The sequence below is a fragment of the Eschscholzia californica genome, unplaced genomic scaffold (genome assembly GCF_041429995.1).
Source record: "Eschscholzia californica isolate CP2 unplaced genomic scaffold, dmEscCali1.0.p SCAF_4, whole genome shotgun sequence".
NCBI classification, from domain to species: Eukaryota; Viridiplantae; Streptophyta; class Magnoliopsida; order Ranunculales; family Papaveraceae; genus Eschscholzia; species Eschscholzia californica.
Genome location: NW_028238461.1, coordinates 54715051 through 54738160, shown reverse-complemented (window position 1 = coordinate 54738160; position 23110 = coordinate 54715051). Strand labels below are relative to the sequence as shown.

At 34.7% G+C, this 23110-nt stretch overlaps 3 protein-coding genes across 5 annotated transcripts; all 3 read right to left on the bottom strand.

Moving 5' to 3' along the window:
- Positions 1–3051: 3051 nt before the first annotated feature.
- Positions 3052–8381, bottom strand: LOC147546346 (Acyl-CoA N-acyltransferases (NAT) superfamily protein). Of its 3 annotated transcripts, none has more exons than XM_086632588.1 (5): positions 8176–8381; positions 7526–8089; positions 6604–7118; positions 5831–6239; positions 3052–3724 (listed from the first exon to the last, which is right to left on the bottom strand). In XM_086632588.1, the coding sequence occupies exons 3-5, from the start codon at positions 6782–6784 to the stop codon at positions 3436–3438; spliced, it is 879 nt and encodes a 292-aa protein (XP_086488714.1). In that variant the 5' UTR covers positions 6785–7118; positions 7526–8089; positions 8176–8381; the 3' UTR covers positions 3052–3435. The 3 variants fall into 3 exon arrangements, with proteins under 3 accessions (XP_086488714.1, XP_086488715.1, XP_086488713.1); XM_086632589.1 differs by having other exon boundaries at positions 8186–8289; XM_086632587.1 differs by having other exon boundaries at positions 7526–8289.
- Positions 8382–8442: 61 nt separating this feature from the next.
- LOC147546345 (acyl-CoA-binding domain protein) lies at positions 8443–11857 on the bottom strand. The gene is made up of 4 exons (XM_086632590.1): positions 11526–11857; positions 11330–11441; positions 8983–9054; positions 8443–8763 (listed from the first exon to the last, which is right to left on the bottom strand). The coding sequence occupies exons 1-4, from the start codon at positions 11726–11728 to the stop codon at positions 8686–8688; spliced, it is 465 nt and encodes a 154-aa protein (XP_086488716.1). The 5' UTR covers positions 11729–11857; the 3' UTR covers positions 8443–8685.
- A 2169-nt stretch (positions 11858–14026) lies between these two features.
- On the bottom strand, positions 14027–14542 carry LOC147546344 (protein S40-4-like). Its single transcript, XM_086635905.1, has one exon. The coding sequence runs from the start codon at positions 14540–14542 to the stop codon at positions 14027–14029; it is 516 nt and encodes a 171-aa protein (XP_086492031.1).
- Positions 14543–23110: the final 8568 nt, after the last annotated feature.

Sequence of the window (23110 nt, the reverse complement as noted above, 5' to 3'; positions counted from 1 at the left end):
TATTCTCAGTATGACTTTTTTTTTTTCTTCTGTTGAAAATTTTCAGTATGACTTGTTTCAATGTAGGTGTAGAATCCTTACTAAAAAAATATTTTTTTGTTTCAAATTGGGGGTATATTCGAGTATGCCACAGGTCATTGGGACTAAGGTTCAAACTATGAAGTTTGTAGAAATCCGACTCAAAAACCAATTGACAATAAGTACTATATTATTGGTTACTAGACCTTCTTACTTTTGATGTGATACTATTCTTGTAAGTTTAAATTAAGGCCAGCGCTTTGGGGAAAGCAAAATAGTTTCCGGGGTGTGAAGACTTGGTCAAAAATTGGTCAATTTTATTTGGGGAAAGCAAAATAGCTTCTCCACCTCAGCTCTCTCTCTCTCCACCTCAGCTCTCTCTCTCTCTCTCCACCTCATCTTCTCTCTCCCCACCACTATCTCTTCTCCGACAGGTCGCCGGCCGGAAAATTTTCCGGCCGGCGACCATTAAAAAAAAAATCACTCTCTCTCCCTTCTCTCTCTCTCTCAAAAAAGCTTTTTTTTTTTTTTTTTTTTTTTTTGCTTCTTCTCTCTCTCTCTAGAAATCTAGAGAGAGAGAGAGGACCTGTTGAAGGTCCCGAACAGGACCTTCACAGATCCTCTCTCTCTCTCTCTAGATTTGTTCTAGAGAGAGAGAAGAAGAAGAAAAAAAAAAAAAAATTTAGAGAGAGGGAGAGAGAGTGATTTTTTTTTTTTTTTTTTTTTATGGTGACCTTGTCGGAGAAGAGAGAGAGGTGAGGTGGAGAGAGAGAGGTGAGGTGGAGTGTTTTTTTTTTATTTCCCCTTAAAATTTATTTCCCCGGAAAATTTCTAAAATTCTACATATTCCCTTTAAAATTTCACACCCCGGAAACTATTTAGCTTTCCCCAAAGCGCTGGCCTAAATTAAAGTCTAAATGAAATATTGGATATACAAAAATGAAGCCCCGTAGGAAAGTTTTTTCTTTTGTTGAACTTTATAAAGAGAAATAACTTAACCATGAATTTAAGGAGGAAAGTTTAGAAAAATGACTATATTAGAAGTTTGTTGAAGACAAAAACCGAGTTACGCGAGAAACTAGTCATAAACTAGGGGCTAAATGAGAATTATCCTTTTCTTTTTTTTAATGAAGAATGAGCAGAGAATCAGAAACAAAACAAGAACAGGATTTGGTTTTTGGGATCAACTTGTAGTGTGTTTAAACCTTCACATTTCCAACACTCACACATGTTTTAGTAATTTTGACCATCAAACAAATCCCTTTTCCAATGGAGTGGCTCTCACTCTCACATATAAACAGTCAACTGTTGACCATGTTTTCTAGCCGTTAAGTGTTCATCAATTTTTGCCCTATTTTACTTGGAATCCTGTTAATATTGGCTGTCAATTAGAGAGTTTTGAGGAGGTTTGCCATACTTAACTCCCCAAGACACATTTATTTATTGTCTTCACAAGTGTTTGTATTGTTTAAGAACATTATTATATATAACTTAATTACAAGTTCCGAAGAAGAATTTGGGGGTCAGAGAAGCTTCTTAAGCGCACGATTTCATGTATGGTCAGACGAATAAATAAATAAACGTGAATGAGTTGTTTGTTTGCACACAAAAATAGACATAACCTAAAAAGTCTTGTCTTGTGAGAAACTATTTCACGTGATACAGTAAATGACAAAGATAACATTGTTAACAACGGCTTTATAATTATATGAACAAATAAATTTATAATTACTGCACGAATGACTACTAATTCTTTATATAAAGCACAACAATGTAAAAGACCATATAGCGTTAGAAACGGCTGTAATTGCTACCTCGTCCTTTTCCTCCAAATGGTTGTAGATCAACACTTGCCCTACTTTGGGTTAAGGCCGCCCCTATGTGGTCTAAGTTAATGACCAAAATTTGAATAATAAATGGTTGTTAAGAAGTCGTTTTACATTTTAAAACATTTCTATGTGATAATTAGTGTGATGTAATCGACCTGTATGAGTGGTAGCTAGGATATATTGGATATATTTAAAGATGTCATCGATTATATTGAAATGAACAAATGAATATGACATATGAGAAGGTTAAGATTGGATGCATTCTACATATATATATATGGTAACATATTGTCCATCCAAAATACGACGTATGTTAACCATTCGCCATCATATTTTACATAAACGGACGATATCTATTATACTTTTGCTCAGGAGAAGTAGTTTTGAATTTGGGAAAAAACAAACAGTCTAAAATCTGTTATCCGAAATCATTAGATGTTAGACATGAGAAAAAACCTAACCCTTTTTGGAAGTGATCCACTTGGGTTTTGGAAGAGTTTGGTTGGTCATCAATCTTGTGTTAACTTTCAAAAAATTGAAAGAGAGTTCTTCATTTTGTATGTTTTGTTTGTTTGTTAATAGATTGGATTAGTATAAAGATGAGAAAGAAAGGTGTGACTTCATCAAAACATATTGAGAATAAGTTCTACCAAACAAACATTTAGAGAAGACAAGTAAAACATCAACTCATTAAACCACATTCATAAAGTTAATTAACACCCAAAACTAATCTAATTAGACAACTTAACTACCCAAAGCTAACCAATTTTGTTTTGATTATAGATTTGAATGTTTGATCAGTCAGTAGGAGCTTAAGATAATGACATTAACCTAAACAGCTTTTGTCTTTCTCATTTAGGATTAAGAATTAAGACCATTTAATCACTAGTTAGTTGGAACCCCCAAGGAAAAATAGACAAGAATAACTACCCTTTCGAAAACTTAGGTGGTCGAACTGCTTATCTTCTCATAAAAAAAAATTCAAAATACCCTATGACCAAAACTCTAATTTTTTTGCTTAAAAGATAATAATTTTTTGCGAAGACTATCTATATACAGAAATAAACGTTGTAAGAAGAATAAAGAACATCAAAATTCTATTCAAAGGGAGTTCCTGCTTGCTTGGTCCATCGGCAACTAAGACTACAGAATCAAAACATAATAAACGCTAACATTTTGAAAGGAGAAGTAGAAATCAAACATGTAATATGAAACTTCGATATTCCATTCAATTTGTTCTAGTAGTACTGTAGTAGCACACAAAAAAAAGGACATTTAGATGTATCGTGCTTTTACACCCCTAATTCAAACAGATTTGTTACAATAGTTTACTGAGAGAATGAATTACAATTACAGCAGCTGGTTTAGAATTCTTCTCTCAATATGCCAGTGTCAATTTTATACAGTTTCAGAACCCAGAGGCTATTGAGATCGGAAATGAAAATAATATAAAAATACAACAAGTTTTTCCCTTGGTGGATGAAAATACACTAAATACTGTCTTCATCTCACCTACTGATGTATACACACATATACCCTTGTCTCGTCCAGATTATCTTCTCGTTCCCCGTTTTAATCTTCATTATGATTAGTTTGTGGTTGGTGTTGTTAGAAGCTTCATCATGAAATTGAATTGAATATTTGGTGAGGTTTTTGGTTGGGGCCAATTTGCCTTTTCTGGGACTTTGATGCATTTGAAACCCTGGCCTATGTACAACCTTGTGGCACCTGAGTTGTTCACATCGCAATGTAAGGCAAGAGCACGGCAACCCCAGCTCCGAGCTTGGGCCTCTGCTTTTATGACAAGCCTCTTGGCGACCCCTTTGCGTCTGTCACTCTCACGAACTGCAACATTTGATATATATGCGATTCCAGTCCTGCAAAAGAAGAGATCATCTTATATGATAGAATTTTAGTACTAATATAACAATTGACATGTTCACGAAGTTCTGACATAAGGTAGTTCATGAATGTTATGATCATTATTACATCGTACTGATTCCTCTCCCTGATCTTCAGATTTATTCAGGATCGGGATTTTATTTTAGACTCCTTAATAATAACGGTGCAACTCTAGCAGAGTTTCCCTTCTTCCCTCCTTCACAGAGAGAAAAGATAGATTACATACGAACAAGAAAGGGGTGCGCGTATCCCAGACTACAAAAACTCGGGCTGAGAGACCGGCATTATCCACTACTGAGCAGGGATTAAGAGCATTCACCTATAAGACATAAACCAAGACCAAATCACTTGACAATATGTTGTTTCTGATAATGTTTGGATTCCTTTATAGGTCGGGGTTTTAGCCAGATCAATAATAGTATGGGTCCCTCCTGCGTTCCTTCCCAGACTATAAAACTCGGGCTGGAAGGGCCAGCTCTTACTCCCTAGCGGGAGTAAAAGGATTTTCACTTAGAAGACGCTAACGAGGACCTAATCACTTGATTATACATTTGCTCTAATTTTCAGCACATCAACCAAAACAAGATCTAAAGACGGTTGAATGTTTTGGTGGAAATCCGAGACTGACCATTAACATCCTCAAACTCAGGCCATTCCAAGGGTCGGATTTACAACATCGAAGCGATGAGTCTGACTGGGTTGCACCCCTACATAATTGGTCATTCATGTTTATAATCCCCATAAAGTTTGATGTGTTTTAGATCCGCTTGTTATGTCAGTGATACTTTCTCACTCGTGTGATGCTTGGTTTTGAATATTTAAGTACATTGGTTTTTCACAAAGCTGAGCTAGTGTACAATAAATAGTTAGCAACAGAAACTATTACTGCGAGCATAAAGGACCCGTAAAAAGAGCACCACGATGTGGAACGAAGTGCACATGACATTCTTTTCCCATCATTCACGGGTCATACATATTGCGCAACTAACTAATATTTCAAGTTCTTCAACAAAAAAAAAACTAATATTTCAAGTCAGCCAGTTTAACACAATAGTGAATTAGTTCTATAAATGTTTCTAAATAAGATCACAATATTTAAAATGATCTAAAGTAAAGCCTCCCCTTAGTTCTCTAAAGTCACATGCAGCAACTCTACGACTTGAAACATAATAGTCAAGTTCTATAAGACCACAGGATTTGACATTGTTACGCAAGAAAAAAACTACAAAGGTGAAGTAATAGAAAGCACGGAACGATAAAAAATTTAAAATAAAAGATCAAAGTAGTCAAGTCCGTGAAGGACAATTATTTCTTTTTCTTTTGCTCAGTAAAACACTACTTTTTAGGCTTAAAGCCTTCAATTGTTAGCTCTCAGCTTTGGCTCAAAACATAGTGTTGGAGACTGCAGAGCAAGTGGAGTGAGCGAGTATCGTATCTGCCCAAGAAGATGGATGGGGTACAGGAAGCTTCTTATTCTCTGTAAACAGAAAGGGATGTACAATAAAATCTTTTCCGGAACTTGAAACATATATTTATGTGGATAATCTAATCTGAATTTTTTTGAGCTGGAGGCCATTTTGAAAAAGCAACCCGCCACTTGAACAACAAAGAACAACAAATTGGTGTAAAAGGCTCAAAGAATGTATTCAATGCAGCAACTAATTAACAGAGTAATAATTATACTGGAAATTTATCGAAAGTGGAGTGAATGTGGATCAAATCAATATTGTAATACTATTGATGTAAGCAGCATATCTTAATTGACAAAACTAAACTGTTCCACAAACATTAAATGTTATGAGAAGCTATTTCATTTTTGCAGGCAGAGGTTCCAAGTGGGATAACTGTCTTGCTTACTTAGATTTTATGATCTCATGGAAGTCTTCAATACAAACATTATAGAATTTTATCTCTTTTCTTGTTTGGTGTCACACATCGGTAGGTTGTGATCCCTCGCCTTGCAAATGTGGGTGGATAGGTTTCTCGTCGCGCAGTTTTCTAGCAGTATTGGTTTATATTGTTCAAAAAAAAAAAAAAATGAGATCATAAGGTGTCGTCTAGTATTTTGATAAGGAACTAACCTTCTCTGGCGAAGCGGCCCTTTTCTAGGAAGAAAATCAGCTACTGTATCCAAAGTCAAAATGCCAGCAACATACCCCCCCTTATTGGAGCTGAACATTGCTTCAAAATCACCAACTCTAAATTCTTCACATCCAAAGAACAATTTTTCATTATTAACGGAACTGCCAACAACAGCAACTAAACATGTTCTTTTACAACCATGTGGTACAGTGAATCCTGATACCATTGACACTAATCGATCAACCCTGAGCGCCAAATCTAACGGAAACGAGTATTCTGGGAAGAATGAGCTACAATGAGTCTCAGCCACCTCCCAAGAGTCCTCTATTCTAGCTTCCCTAACAACTATCTCCGGGGAGACGGACGATGATGGGTACAAATCAACTGCTTGACTAGCCCCACAAATTCCTGTATTATCCATAAAAAAGCATAACAGTTTATTTGAGTAGTTGATAAAAACAGATGAATCTTTTTGTATTATATGAAATCGAAAATTCAGTCAAGTGTTTCAATTTTGGATTATGGGATTGGTAAATTATGTTTAGATCCACATGCAGCAAATCTAAATGGTGATTAAAAAAAAAAAGATGATGAAAAATACACCAAACAGCAATCAATCAATCTGATAATTATACCCCAGAATGCAAACAAACCCCAATTACCAGTTGATTAAATAAAAACCCAAGTTTCGGGTGTCAACAAGTAGGAGAAGAAATCGATGAAACTTGAAATGAAAGAGGAAAATAGAGGAAGAGAGATTGGAAGCTGGTACCTGATTTGAGTGAATTGGAGAGAGAAGCAGATCGAGTGAGTTCAGTAGGGAAAGCCTTATATGGTGATGATGATGATGAGAGAGAGAATTTAGTAGGAAGGTGGAGAGAGAATGGATTTTTGGGATTGATTAAGGAAGAAGATGGAGGTATTGAGAGATTCAATGGCACCGTAGTCGGCATTTTGTTTGTGATAATTCCCCCTCTGCTCTCTCTCTCTCTCCTTCTGTGGCTTCTTCTCCAATTCAGTCAGATTCAATTATACACAAAGAGGACAGAAATTAGAGAGAGAGAGAGAGGGAAATATCTGTGGGGGTCTTTTCCTCGATTATACCAATAAAAGAAGAAAGTGGAATTTGTAGCGTGGATTGATTGGTCGATTGGGTTATTACCTCATGTTTTATGGGTTCCTACAGCATTGATTGTTGTCACTTTTCCCAACGAAGCAACCCAAATGTCAAATGACCACAAATACCCCCCTTAATCACCATAGAAGAGAAAGAATCTTTAAGAGCATCTCCAATGCAACACTCAACAAAAACTCAATTAATCCAATGTGTCAAGTATGAGTTGAGTTTCTCTTTCCTAAGTTGCACTATTGAGATACTCAATTCAAAATTCATCTCCAATGCAACACTCAAAAAAACTCAACATTTACTTTAGATTTACTTTTGGTTCTTATTTTAATATATAAAATGTTGATGTGGACCAATCGAGATACAACAATAAATGTTGAGATACTTAAAAGAAAACTCAACAATTGAGTTTTCTTTTGAGTATCTCAATATTTATTGTTGCCACATCATATTGAGACTCTAGTTGAGTGTTGCATTGGAGAGGGGTTTTTGTCTAAAACTCAAGTAGTCCTATGTGTCAAATTGAGTTTTGTGAGTTGAGTGTTGCATTGGAGATGCTCTAAGCGACCGGAAATAAAAAGTTCTCTCAGCACAAATCGGACTTGGCTTCCCATGATTAGAACTTGGCATGATTGAATACACACAAGTTCTATTCTTGACAAACCACATAGAATCTTTACCTAGAGTTTCTTCCAAATATCTATTTCTCCGACATTTTTCTTTTTGTTAATGCTGGTGTCAAAGAAAACAGAAGACAGAAGAGACACGTTCTCTCTGGTCCAACTTTCATCCTTCTTCCCCATCCTACACATTTGGGATACTGATGTTGGACCAAAAGAGTAAAACCGGTCACATCCAGCAGGGAGGAATCTACCTACTAGAAATGACATACCAGAATCCATGGCCAAGCCTGATAGAGGAAAGAGAAAGAGAAAAGAGGGAAAGAGAACAAGAGAGAGAGAGAGAGAGAGAGAGAGAGAACAGGAGAGAAAGAGAAGGTGGTGGTGTGGTCCGTGGTGGTGCGGGCTGCGGGTGAAAATGGTCTGCGTGAACAGCAAAGCGAGTTTGGGTTGTGTATAAAGTTTCCCAAATGACACCTCTCATGGCAAATGGAGCTTTTCTTCTTCTAGTCCTACCATCCAAACGATCCAAATTTGAATAGGAATAATAAAACATAGAGCAGGTGTAGAAAAACCAAAAAGGCAGCCTATGCCTGACCTAGTCCAACCTCAGTCGTGGCTCTCAGATTCACAATTCATTAGCTATTTTCTGCACATCTCAAAGGAAGGTACCTATTCACGAGGGCCCGTTGATCCTTGCTCAGGCTGCGGCCTGAAGACAAAACCATAGTGAATTTTTTTGTTCAGCACGGGTTTACATGGTTCAATTGCTCGAAACCCTTTGAGCTCTCTGTTCACAAGATCCTAAGAAACACCCAGACCAGTAAAAGAAAACATTTACAGGCGCATATTCATTAAGCATCAGTTGACGAAAAACGAGCCATTGATATCAGAGCTTACAATTTTCTTTGCCATTTCGGATTAAGAATGCATAATTCTAGTAGTTTTACTCATATACAGTATTAATAGCTTTGGCTGAAGTATGTACATATCATTCTAAAAATACATTTCTAAAAGAACAAAAACAAGGAATTTAGTTAGTTGATCGTGTAATGTGTCGTGGGTAGTGATCAACCTACCTAATTCCGTACCTGGTTTTCCATTTCTATCATAAGCTGCATTTCAACTTCTCGGTTTGCAGTTCTTGTGTCAAGGACTCTACTCGGGCCAGTAAGCCAGTATTCTCCTAATCGCATGGTAAAAGAAAAGCTTATCAGAGCATTTTCAAACTCACCGGAGTAGTTGAGTAAAATCAACCACTTGTGTTCAAATCCAAAGGAACAACAACACTAAGTTACTTTTGAAAGAAAACTTTCATCCCGAGAGCCAAGTAAGAGAGAAGATAAAAGAGAAAATAAAGACTGAATGAGAAAACCACAAACGGGTAATAATATTAAACTCTCACCTGCTGCAGTGAGGCTAATTGCTTGTTGACACGGGCCGCTTCAGCCATCTTTCTCTTAAGATTCTCCTTAACCTGTCAAAGAAAATTGTACTCTTTCAACTGCTAGACCAAATATATTTTCGTTAAAGATGTGTCAAACTACTAAATATGTGAACCCAAACAAAATAATGGTCATGAATCTAAGTTTTCAAACAAGCTGAATCGAACAGGTTTACATATCTGTCCACACAAGGGGCATGGTGTAGTCAAGTGCTGCAAAACTTTTTTGGTGTAGCCCACTTAGAGGATATCTTAATCTCGGATCTTTACGTGCTGTTTGTTTTTAAAATTCTGAATCTGAATATAATTTATGTGTAGTATTAGTTGTTTTCCATTCTATTATCCTTGTAACGGAGTTAGATCTTAAAGCAAGTCCTTTTATACAATGCCTATGTTTTTCAGCAAAAAAACATGTCTGAATTTGACAAGAACACTTACTTTAAGATCTATGTTTACTAGAGAAGTAAGTGCATACAAGGACTCAACTTATACAAGTGAATTGCACATAAATAAAACTCAGATTCAGATCCTTATATAAAAAAACGAACAACACCTTAGTCCATTATTGGTAGTTGTTTGAGGCACATCAATTACTTACGAATTAGATCCAAATGCAAGGTTAAGTGAATAGAATAAGATAAACACGTAAATGTATATGCAAGCGGAGCTGATTGATGGTCCAAACTGCTTAGAGGATGATAGACTAGAATTCTTCGAAAGTTTCGTTTTAGACCGATACTGTAACTATTGCAGATTTGGATAAAATATCTATATCAGTTAATATGTATTTAACATCTATATTAAATGAGCAATATAGGACCGCATGAAGAGAATTGGTTGCAACGTAAATATTTTGTGAACTAACTAGCCAAATGTTATAGTCTTTGACGAAGAGAGATTCTTGGGGTGGCAGTTATTTGTGTGAGATTAGTCCCACATGGGAGACGGGCCATCTAGCAACCAAGAATATAATATCTAGGTCCTCTCCACTCACTGCCAATTGGGTTTGAGTTGGATGGCCACAAACTTAAAAGGGTATCAGAGCTAGGCCACACGTGCTCCACGTCACCCGAAAAGAAAAGAACACGTGTTAGGCTCAAAGAAAGTCACACGTGAGGGGGCGAGTGAGATTAGTCCCACATGCGAGAAGGGTGATCTAGCAACCAAGAATATAATGGCTAGGCCACACGTGCTCCACGTCACCCGAAAAGAAAAGAACACGTGTTAGGCTCAAAGAAAGTCACACGTGAGGGGGCGTGTGAGATTAGTCCCACATGCGAGAAGGTTGATCAAGCAACCAAGAATATAATGGCTAGGTCCTCTCCACTCATTGCCAATTGGTTTTGAATTGGATGGCCATAAACATGACAATTTGTCTTCCTCCAAAACCTATATACTTACGGCTTTCCTTTCTCTTCCTTGTTTCATCCAAATTTCCTTTGCCTTGAGGGTTAGTTGAACCCATCCCTCGAGTGTGACTGTTGTTTGGTAACTTCTAACTAACAAGTATTTCAGGTCTACAAGTATTTCAAATGAGTACTCGAACATGATATGCACGTTTGAACCTTCCTACCAGAGTTCTGTTAATTCGTCTGTAACAGTCAATTAGAAAGCATTGTTTACAGCTGGGTGTCGTTAATAAAACGTGCTTTGTGGGGAACACTTTCAAAGAATACTAATAAACCAACATTACCAACTATGGCGGAAACTAAAAAGTATCTAGATCGATAATGAACCAGGGTCAAATACTCATAGGCAAAGACTGAATGGATAAATAAGATGTTTGTTGCTAATGCTACAATTTGGATATAAGATTTACGAGTACAATATAAATGGCACGCCAATCTCTTGCAGAACCTCAAAATAACAAAATCTTAGCTGCCTCAAAAAATTAACAACAATGTTTCTACTCACAGTGTCTATAATCATGTCTATAGTGGTTGGTTTCATCAAGTGAAGATCATTTCAATGTGTGTCTAACTCTTCTCTATTAGTGAGTTTTCATTTATTTAGTCCCAAATTCTGAGGTTATTAACTTATTGGAGTCACCTCCAATCTGTTCAAACAATTACTAGACTTTTAGTTGCCTCAAAAAATTCATGCCTCCATCAATATGGTAAGCACAAATGTGTGAAGCTAACCCTAATTCTCACATGAGTCCTACAAATGGGGGAATCGAATTTCAAAAAAATCAACATGCCTCTAACACTAGAACTACAACAAATTCTATAATCAAACTACTAGTCAATGAGAATAACTTTAAATCCGTAAAATAAAACGAGGTGAAGAAGATCAGGATTATCATTACCTGGATGAGCTCCGCAGAACACACAGAAGACTTCTTGACCTCTTGATCAAATTTAAGTCTCCATTCTGCCGATTCATCCATTGCTTCCCTATTAGCAAGATCGAATTGTCTTCTGCAAAAAACATAAAAGCAAAACCCTAGTCAGTTAAACGTCATTAGGATAAATGAAAGGGAGAGAAGTTAGATAGATCAGAACCTCAAGTATTCTCGATCTTCAGAAGAGAAATCGTAATCAATCGACCAAAGCCTAAAGTAGATGGCGCTTCCTAATATCATTAATAAGACGAATCCGATCAGTAATGGCTGCCTCCGCCCTAAACCAGCCATCATCCCTCTCTTCTTCTTCTTCTTCTTCTTCTTCTTCTCTGCGTAGTGTTCCGGGAGAATGAATGAAGTCATAACTGACGGAGTCACGAGAGATTGACAAAATAACGTGTTCCGACGCGTTCTAAATTTACGGAAATGGCCCTCTTCAAAGTTAAGCCGCCGCCATCTTTTATCCGTCAAACACTCAAGTCTCAAACCCCAAGTGTTAAATTGGAAAGTCAAAAAAAAAGTGTTAAATTGGAAAGTCAAAAGTTAATTCATCAAATCCTAATGGGTGCGTCTATAGGCGCCTCCCAAAACTACTGTAGGGGCCTCCCCTCTGTAGGCACCTCCCTAACCGACTATAGGGGCCTCTCGAGCACCTCCCTCTTCTCCTCCTCTTCTTCGTTTTTCTCTTCATCTCTCTCTACTTTCAATCTGAAAATTAATCCCAAATCTGAAAATCAACCAACTAAAACTCATTCATCTTCAAAAAGATTTAACACAAAAGATTTAACACTAATCCATTTTCTATCTCCTTTGACTTCTTTCTCTCTCTACTTCCTCTCTCTATCTTAAACCATCTTAAACACAAAACTGAAAACCCTATTTGACCATCCAATTTTGAAAATTTGGTGAAAAAACCCTAGATATGTTGTCCAATTTAAAAAATGTGAAGATTTAAAACAAAAATTAAGCAAAAAAAGAACCATTAATCTATAAAAAAGATCAAACCAACAATAAGAAATAACCAAATCTCTATATTTGAAAGTGTAAAAAAAAATGTGGATTTTGATTTATCTTAACCTAAACTGATTGGTGATGAATCAAAATGCCTTTTGATATTAGAAACAAGTTTTTGGAAGTTGACGACTGTCGGACTCTCCAATCCGATTTATTTCGGGCTGGGCCAGTCCGAGACAAAGTTGTGAGCCTCGGACTGGTCTGCACGAATGGGGGGCGCCTATAGGTGTCGAGTGTTGACTGCAGGTCAAACAGCTATGGGAGGCCCCTATAGCAATTCGGGGAGGCGCCTATAGAGACGCCCAATCCTAATCTCATTATTTCCAGTTTTGTTCTTAAACAAATATATAATAGTTAGAGGATAAGTATGGTGTCCAGTGTCCTATAGAGAGAATTAAACATATGTTTGTACTTTGTAGTGACGCTTTCTAAGATTACGAGATTCTCTTAAGTGTGAAGATGAACAACGTATTTAGCAACTAGGGTCTAGGGAGACTAGTCTACACAACCTTAAAATATATGGTCTGTTGTACAGCAATCACACATAAGTCTGGGAGACTATGTGTGATACCTTCGTCTTCGTCCTTTCAGAAGAATTAAGCACAATTTTTGCAGTGGGGTGTTTAAAGTCATGGACCCCCGAGCAACCACACAAACAGGTCGATACTAATCTGTAATGCAAATTCGCACAGTTCTAGTAGGAAATTAAGTATTATTTTGTAGTTGGGATGTTTTAAAGTTATGGGCCATGGTGTAATAAAAGCAAACATTGTCGATAACAATCTGGAATACTAATCCGCCTAGTTCCGTAACACGTACTAGCATAATAATCTCTATTGTGATGTAATCTTACGTGTTACAACGCCTATCATAAAACAACTACGCATCCTAAATTTGGTGCCACTTTACAATCGATTAAACACTATATCCTAGTGACACATTTTCAACTAGGGCCAAGATGGACAACATTATTGGTGGTTTAAAACGGCTGTCCTTGGCATTTTGATAAAAACATTAAACACTCTTTTCTAGTTCCTCCTCATCTTTTCCCCTCTGTTCCCTTTCTGAGTTGAGATTTTGGGACACGCTTGCTCTTTGCTAGCCACCCATGATTAATGTACTAGCTAAGTAATTGCTATTGGACCGACCACCCACCAAGGCTTGTCCACACAAGTGAACCAGTCCACCTAGTTTTTTTTTTTGCAGGTCAGTCCACCTAGTCTTTTTTTTTTTTTTTTTAGGATCAGTCCCCCTAGTTTAGGGTGGCTTTTGTTTGCTTTCATTTCTTTTGTTGGATTCCCCAACTGTATTGCTTATGTCCAACGCCAAATTAGAACTAATAATTGAAAAGGAAAAATAAAATAGTAAGAAGAAGATGATCAAAATAATCAAAATTTCTCTTTAATTTGGAATAATACAAACATTAAAGTCAGAATTACGTCCATGAATATCGATGATGAGCTTAATCAAACCCACTCATCATCATCAATGGCCAAAAACAAAATTACTAATAATAAAAAAAAGACATTCAAAAGTAAATCTATAAATAAAGATCAAATTAAAACGAAAAATTAGCCTCAAAAAATTGAAATCAGATAATCCGATCAAGTTCTGTTTTCTTCTCGCTTACTATCTCTTAAATTATGGTTAATCTTCAAATCCAATTTTCTCCCAAATGGCATCTCTTACTCTGCTCAAATCTCGTCCTTTCAAAGTTCTCCCAATTCCTTCATGAACAGAAAATGATGAAATTTTAGTTCTCCCTAATTGTCTCGCCAAGAATTCGTGAGGGGGAATTATCTCATTTCCCCCATCTTCATCTTCATCATCATCTTCATCGATATTCAAGATGGTTCGATTATTATCTCTTCGATCTTCTCGAAGGATCTTAGACCAATCTGGTACGTTAACAGGTAATGATTTTGCAGTTCCATCAACACGATTGATCTTCTTCTGAATCTTCTCCACCCCATTAATCGTTGAAGATGATTTTTTCGAATTTCGAGAAGTGGGTGTTGGTTTTTTAAATTGATCAGGTGATGATGATGGGTAAGGATCTTGATGGCGATTTGAGTTGAAGAAATTTGATTCGTCGAATTCGAACATTTCAAAATTCAAATGGTGAGATTTGGGTTTGGTAATATAGTTCTTCCTCGTTGCCATTACTGATGAAAATTGAGATCTTTGCCCCTTTTGCTAATTGATCTTGCTTCTTCTTCTTCTCTCATTCACTTGCTTTTATAAAGACAATTGGATAAGATTCTTCCCCCTTCTTCTTCTTCTTCTTCTTCTCTCTTTCTCTCTCTACTTTTTTATCTCTGTCCAAAGTCGATAATTCTACCAACCGTTGGCTCTTTTTTTTTATTACTGGTATTTAATTTGATTTTATCCAATTTTTATGATTACTTTTTCTGCTTTTTTTTTCCCCCTCAGCTTGTTTAAATATGCACTTACCGTCTTACCGCCATTAATTATTGAAAATAATTTAACGGGTCGGTCCTAAAAACCCGGATGTAAAGACAATTATTTGGATGTGTATTACGGGCCCGCTTGAGGTTGGCCCCCGAGGCAGCATAACCACGGGCGCCCAACGGAAATATAATTTACCAGGGGCTGCCATAAAAATCCAACACGTGCGGTAAATAGAAGTCTACCTTTGAGTGCTATCAAGATTTACTGTTGTGTTTGTTTTGACCGTGATAAAATATACTCTAGAAAAAATGAGTGAAAAACCCAAAAATCTAGACCCTAATAAGAAAAAAAACCCACTCAAAAATAATAATGTCAAAAAAACCCATTTTTTTAGAGTTAATTCCTATATGGCCCCCTACTTTGTGACCAGCTTCCTTTATGGCCCCCAAATTTCTGTAAATTCAAATATGGCCCCCTATTTTCATGGAAATGTCATAACTACCCTTCACATTAATATATTTTCAAAATAAAATTAAAAACAAAAACCTAAATTCCACCTCACTTCCCTCTCCACCACTCATCTCTCTCCACGTCACCTCTCTCCAACTCACCTCTCTCTCTCTCTCTCTCTCCAAGTCAGCACTCAAACTTAAAAAAAAAAAAACATTTTTTTTTTCACTCACCTCTCTCTCCAATCAGCACTCTCATGAAGGTCGCCGGCCGAAAATTTTTCCGGCCGGCGACCTTCAAACTTAAAAAAAAAAAAAAAAAAAAAATTTTCACTCACCTCTCTCTCTCTCTCTCTCCAATCAGCACTCTCATGAAGGTCGCCGGCCGGAAATTTTCCGGCCGGCGACCTTCATACTTAAAAAAAAAAAAAAAAATTTTTTTTTTTCACTAATCTCTCTCTCTCTCTCTAAAAATTCCGGCGAAGGGGGTTTCCCTTCGCCGGAATCTGGTCTGTTGAAGAACAGACCGATTTGGTCTGTTCTTCAACAGACCGAACTGGTCTGTTGAAGAACAGGCCGATCTGGTCTGTTCTTCAACAGGCCGATCAGGTCTGTTCTTCAACAGACCAGATTCCGGCGAAGGGAAACCCCCTTCGCCGGAATGTTGAGAGAGAGAGAGAGAGATTAGTGGAAAAAAAAAAAAAAAAATTTGTTTTTTTAAGTATGAAGGTCGCCGGCCGGAAAATTTTCCGGCCGGCGACCTTCATGAGAGTGCTGATTGGAGAGAGAGAGAGAGAGAGGTGAGTGAAAAAAAAAAAAATTTTTTTTTTTTTTTTAAGTTTGAAGGTCGCCGGCCGGCGACCTTCATGAGAGTGCTGATTGGAGAGAGAGAGAGAGAGGTGAGTGAAATTTTTTTTTTTTTTTTTTTTTAATTTTGAGTGCTGACTTGGAGAGAGAGAGAGGTGACGTGGAGAGAGATGAGTGGTGGAGAGGGAAGTGAGGTGGAATTTAGGTTTTTGTTTTTAATTTTATTTTGAAAATATATTAATGTGAAGGGTAGGTATGACATTTCCATGAAAATAGGGGGCCATATTTGAATTTACAGAAATTTGGGGGCCATAAAGGAAGCTGGTCACAAAGTAGGGGGCCATATAGGAATTAACTCTTTTTTTTAACATTTTTCAAAATGTTCACAACATATGTAATTATGTTGTTAACAAGGCAACATATTTTTTTCATAATTTCATTTTTACCCTTATATGTTGACAACATATATCATTATGTTGTTATAAAATGTTGACAATATCTATAATAATGTCCCGACTTATTATAAAATGTTGGCGTCATATATAATTATGTTCTTAACAACCTATATAATGTATTAGTCAAAATATTATTTGTTCGTTAACGGATTTGTTAAATACAAAGGATAATATGCATAACATTTTAATTTTTGTAAAGGACAAATAAAAAATGCTTTAGTCTTTATATTTATGTCGAAAGCAAAACAGAAAATGCGAAAACCATTTATTTTTTCAAAAGACAAATCGAAAAATGTTGTAGCCAAAATGTTTGTGTTTGTTTGTCTATGTAAAATGCAAAAGAAAAAAATGCGAAATGTTTTGGCAAAACAATGTCTAAGCAAAAAACGAATTTGTTCAAAAATTTACAAATTGTTGAGACAAACTAAGATTTGTTTAGAAATTTACAAAATTGTCGAGAGCAAACCAAGAATTGTTCAGAACGCTGATTTGGGCGGGAAATTTCATTTTGGAGGGTAAAATTGTATTTTTACCTACTGGGTTTTTTCCTCATTATTATTTAGTATTGGGCCTGATTCTCTTTAACTTCCCCATTTTGAGCCTTATAATTACCGGCCCTAAAATATACTGTACTTTTATGTCGTAGTAGCAGATGATCATATGTATTTTCATCAATTTTCTCTAAAACTCATGTTTGGAGTAGTAGACAACTAGACATAGAATGTAATTATTAGAAATCATACACACAACATTTCATCGAGGGTGTCCACCACCCTTTGATACAATGGTTGGACACACTCTCTCTTAAGCCTATAAAGTTGTCGGATTGAGTCTCGATAGAAATAATTTATTATCGAGATTTATTTCATATAATTTAGGCAATAAATAAAGTAGATCTAAGATGGACTTTGGAGCTCTATAGGATTGTCGTAACTCGTAAGTGTTTTTATATAGGCTTTAAGGTCAAAGTCTCAAAGATGTCTTAATTAGCATATATAATACCCATTCAAGTTCATGATATATTGCATATTATAATTATGATATATCAATATCATTCAAATGTAATGATTATTGGAGTCCCAATCTCAAAAAAGGAAAAAATTTGTCAAAAATCACATTTCTAATATATTAAAAAATTTAAAACCTAAAAACTCGATGGGCAATTTTAATCAAATAATATAAACACAAAATTAACCTCCACTGGTTCTATTTCTCGTTATGTTGCTGAAAATTACATATGCTACTCTCACAATCACATTTCGTTTTTGTGGGTGTCATTAGTTGTAATCGAAATTATGCAGTGTTTTATTATTGTTATTTTTTTTTTCTTTTTATTTTTTATTTGTCGTTGAAGTGTTATTTTTTATTTTTTTTGTTGAAAGGCACGAATTATGCAGTGTTTAATTATTTTTTTTTAGTGGTGAGAATAATGAGATAGTGTTTAATTACTTGAAGAAAGGTATTACTGCCAGAGTAAGAAGAAACAAAGTTGGGTTTATTCTAGGATTTTTGAGTAAACAGTCCAATTTTTGGGGGGTAAAACAAAAAAAAAAATCCCTGGTTTTTATTTTTTTTCTCCCCTTCTTGCCCCTGGACAGAAAATTCTGTTGTTTTCTGAAAATATAAAGCGGGAAAGTAAATCTTTTTGAAAATTCGAAATTTTTGGCCGAAATTTTGGGATCTCGTCCAGCAAACTCTGTTTTTTCGTTTTCTTTCTCTCTCTAAATCACTACTTTCGTCCCTTCCCTCTTTCCGTTTCTTTCTCTCTCTAAAATTTCCATGTTTTTCTCCTCCATTATCTCTCAAATTTTTCCTATTGAGCCCTATTTTCCAGAAATTTTGGCGAAATTGTAGGATCTCGCCTACAGATTTTCGCCAAGATCTTTATCTTTCTAGATTTATCTCTCCCCCTAATTTCTCTCATAAATTTACGGTAAATTTATATCTCTTTTCGGAAGTTTTTTTTTAAATCTTAAAGTTTTTTTTGGACGGATTTCATTTTCAAATTGAGTCCGTGGGTATATAGACCAAAATAATATTCAAAAAAGATTTATGATCCAATCTTCCTAAAACATGAATATTTTGTCCTTTTACATTATGGACATAATAACCCATTCTTTATGAGATAACTACCGTCCATGTCCCTCCTACAAAAATAACGGGATTTTTAATTTTCCAGGGTGAATTTGGAATGTTTCTAATGTGGGCGTGATTTAGGAGATTTAAAGCAGCTAACGTATAAATCTGAAATTGATTTTTCTCTATCTTCTAACCGTTTCGGAAAGCAAATCTATTTCCAAATCAATTTAAAACAAAAATCGTAATCAAATCAATTTTCTCTCTCTTTACAGATTTGGAAACCAAATCAATTTTCTCACTCTTACTAAGTAAATTTTTTTCGATTCAAATCAATTTTCTCTCACTTAACTTTCAGATTTGGAAATAGTATATCTTCTAGGATCGATTTAGCGTGATTTGGGGATTAATATATAAAACATATATATCACTTTCTCTCACCTAACTTTCAGATTTGGAACTAGTATATTTTTCTGGGAACATTAAAGAACATATGTTTTCGTTTTTACTCATACATAAATACGCATAGAATACAAATTATGAAACAAATACGTAAATTATGTATTATTTATGACGAGGAAACCATCATTTGTCAAGTATACAACATACTTTATCAAATGTATGTGGGTCTTGTTCAATAAATTACACATAATTTCTTTTACATTACACATCCTTTACATTCTGTTACAAAAAAAAAGTACAAAATCTTCTTTGGTTCAAAAATGGTGCCCATCCATGTACTTTCCATTAGTTTCGTTGACTCACTTTGATTTGATGATTCTCTTTGAACTTTCATCTGGTATATCAAATCTACACACATAAATACACATACATTAAATCAAAAAATCATATATTGTATTATAAACTACATGTACAGTTTCGTAAATTATATATAATGTTTGTCAAATTTTGACAACATTTGAAGGTTTTGAGTAGTTTGGTAAACTTATCAAGGCTACTGTTTTTGGTGAAAAGTACATGTAATGGTAAATAAATAATACATAATTTATGTGCACTTATACGTAAATTATATACATAATGGTAAGAACATGAAGATATACGTAAATTATATATACTTTATTGCAAAGTACAGGAGATTTGATAGTAAAGCGAAGTATTTCTACTAATGAAATGAGTACTGTTTTGGTGTTAAAGCACGGGTAATGTTCTATAAAATATCCATAATTTACTATAAATGTTGGTAATTTACGATAAAGTACATGTACTGTAAATTCTGTTATGAGTAACCGTACGAAAGAACAAATGTTTCATAAATCCGTACGGATTTAAGACCAGATCTGAAGAAAAAAAATGAGAATATCATTAAGTTTAAACTACAAGTCTAAAGATATCTGCTATGATGATTGAATGCAATAATGTCAAACTCGAGTTGAAAGATTAAACATCAAGATCAAAAACATAAATGAAATTTTAAGAGAGAGAAAGAACATAAACATCAAACATTCGATTGATGATTGATAATCTGATCTCACGAAATATCAGAAACAACAGAAGATTAATCATGGATCTAAAGAAATATGATATTATCACTGGATGCAAACATAACATACTAACTTTGAAGGAATCATTAAATAAGGAATAAACATAAAGATCTTAAACAGTAAGAAATATGATATTATCACTGGATGCAAACATAACATACTAACTTTGAAGGAATCCTTAAATAAGGAATAAACATAAAGATCTTAAACAGATATGAAAATTTTAGGGTTTTAGTTATGAATCATTGAATAAGGAATAAACATAAAGATCTTAAACAGTTATGAAAATTTTAGAGAGAGAAAATATACATCATACAATCAAAGTTAATGAATTAGTAAACAGATCTTATAGATATGTACCATAAATCTGATACGTTTTATAATAGAGCGAAATAATTAGGGTTTTAGTTATAAGAAGAAATATTAGATATTAACAATGGTGTTTATAAAGATTTCGAAAGTATTAAACCTGATAAATGATGAATTTGGATAAAAATATAATGTTGAAGAAGAAGATTTTCTGAGTGTAATGGAGGTTTGTCAACTGAATCGGTTTTAGAGAGATCAAATAAAGAGTTTCCGCTACTGAAAATAATGAAGATATCCTTACTTTGAATAGAAACATGATTGGAGAGAAATATGAGAGATAAATATGAAAAAAGATATGCATAGAATCGATTTTAGAGAGATCAAATAAAGAGTTTCCGTTACTGAAAATAATGAAGATATCCTTACTTTGAATAGAAACATGATTGGAGAGAAATATGAGAGATAAATATGGAAAAAGATATGCATAGATTTCGAAGGTAAATTAGTTATAAAATATGGAAAGGTTAGATTAGGGATTATGAAATAATATTTATTCTAGAGATTTGTGTTTTCTCTCTAGATGAGACCAAATGGACTAGATATCCATTTATATTATTTTTTTGATTTTAAAACCCTTTATAGGATAAGAGAGGATTATATCTACTATTAGGACTCGTTTTTTGGGCTATAAGCCCAAAAATTCTTTCAAATTTTAGATTTATCTCCAGATTTTCCTTCTCTCTTTATCATATTTCTCTCTAGATTTTTTACCTTTTGAATCAAATAAACAATAAAATTTCTAGAACACAAGAAAATTTCCTACTACAAAAATGTCTAGTACATAACCCAATTGGTTATATACAAAACAATTCCCGGTACATAATTTAATTCCCAGTTCGAAAAGTGTCTAGTACACAATACAATTCCCAGTAAATACAAAAATTCCCGGCAAACAAGAACATTTACATTACAAAAGTGTCTAGTACAAAAGAAAATTCCTAGTAAATAAAATAATTTCCGGTACACAAGAAATTTTTCCGGTACAAAAGTGTCTAGTACACAAGAAAATTCCCAGTAAATAAAGTAATTTCCGGTAAACAAAAAAGATTACCAAGAAAATTCCCAGTAAATAAAATAATTTACCAGAGAAAAATTCGAAATTTGAACCAATCTAAAAAAACTCGAAATTTGAACCAATCTTGAAAAATTCGAAATTTGAACCAATCTGGAAAAATTCAAAATTTGAGATAAGAAACAAATCTTAAAAAAAAAAAGAATTTTGAACCAATCTGGAAATATTTGTTGAGATTGGTTAAATTTGGAGAGAGAAAAAATCTAAGTTAGTTAGAATTTGATTAAATTGGGAGTGAAATTAGGATTTGGTTAAATAAGTAAAGAGAAATAAATCTGGAAAGAGATTTAGAGAGAGAAAGTAAAAGAGTAGAGAGAGAAAGTAAAACGCAGAGTAGAGAGAGAAAGTAAATCCCGTGATTTTTCTGAGTGATAATTCCGTAATTTTCTGGGTGGCAGATTCCGTAAATTTGATGAAAAAACAAGGATGTTACGGTACTTTCGCGTGGGCCTCTGACTATTTGGACCTGGCTTTCATTTATTGGCAACCCAGGATGGGAATCCTATTTACTCCCTGGTTTTGGACTGTTCACCCAATCCCCCTTTATTCTATAGAATAAGCTGGTTCTACATAAAAGTTTTGGTCCTAGCTTTAAGAGAACCAATAATGAGATGACACGAATATGCCACTTGTCAGTGTAGGAGTGGTTCTACATAAAGGAGAAATCGGGGACCACCAGAAGTAACATGGCGAGGTGAATAATCTCGATCGGTCTTCACTTGGGTTGGGTCTTGGGTGGCCTCGTCCAATAAACCGCCAATCCGTTTTTTTAGCTCTGTAACAGTTGCAATTGTTGAACTTTGTTTTGGTTTTACTCTTGCCTAGCCTAACTATTGGATTTATTCAACAACAACAAAAAACTATTGGATTTATCTTTCCCCTACTTCACCTCGTTTTTCTTTTCTTTTTAACATTTGGTATGTTAACTGATTTTGTTATGTAGCTCCCCAACTCTCACCAACAAAATTGAAAGACACATCGTACATGTACACTCTACTGATTTTGTTATTTTAACAACTTATTATCTAGTTGTTAAGAACTAGTCGTTCAATTTACTATCGACTAATTTCATTTCATTTGTAATAAATTCATGTACTTTTTTTTTTAAATAGGTACTGATTATGATTCATACTTTTTATAAATGAGTATACGTCAAACCTAACATTTACCTGCGTGTAGGTTTGGTTGAAATTGTTGGAATAATTCAAGACAAGAACAACTTTGTTAGGGAAGAAATGGGAAGAAATAATTTTAGTCTTCAATTGTATATTGTCATATGGCGTTGGTCACTAGTTTCCTCCGAAATATCCGAATGCATGTTACTATTAGATTCTAGATCTAAGATTAGGCAAATTAATAATATCATCCAATAATGATCTACTTCCTTCTCTTTATTCTAATCAACTTTACTACACAATTTAGATTTAATTATCTTTCAAAATCTTTATTTTATTGCATATATCATTGAAAAATATGATCAGACTTTCGCGATGCATACTTGAAGACTAGGATATCGAATACACAAACAACAAAAACATGGTTATTGACAACTCATCAAACTTCTAATCTGATGGCTAATGTAACTTAAC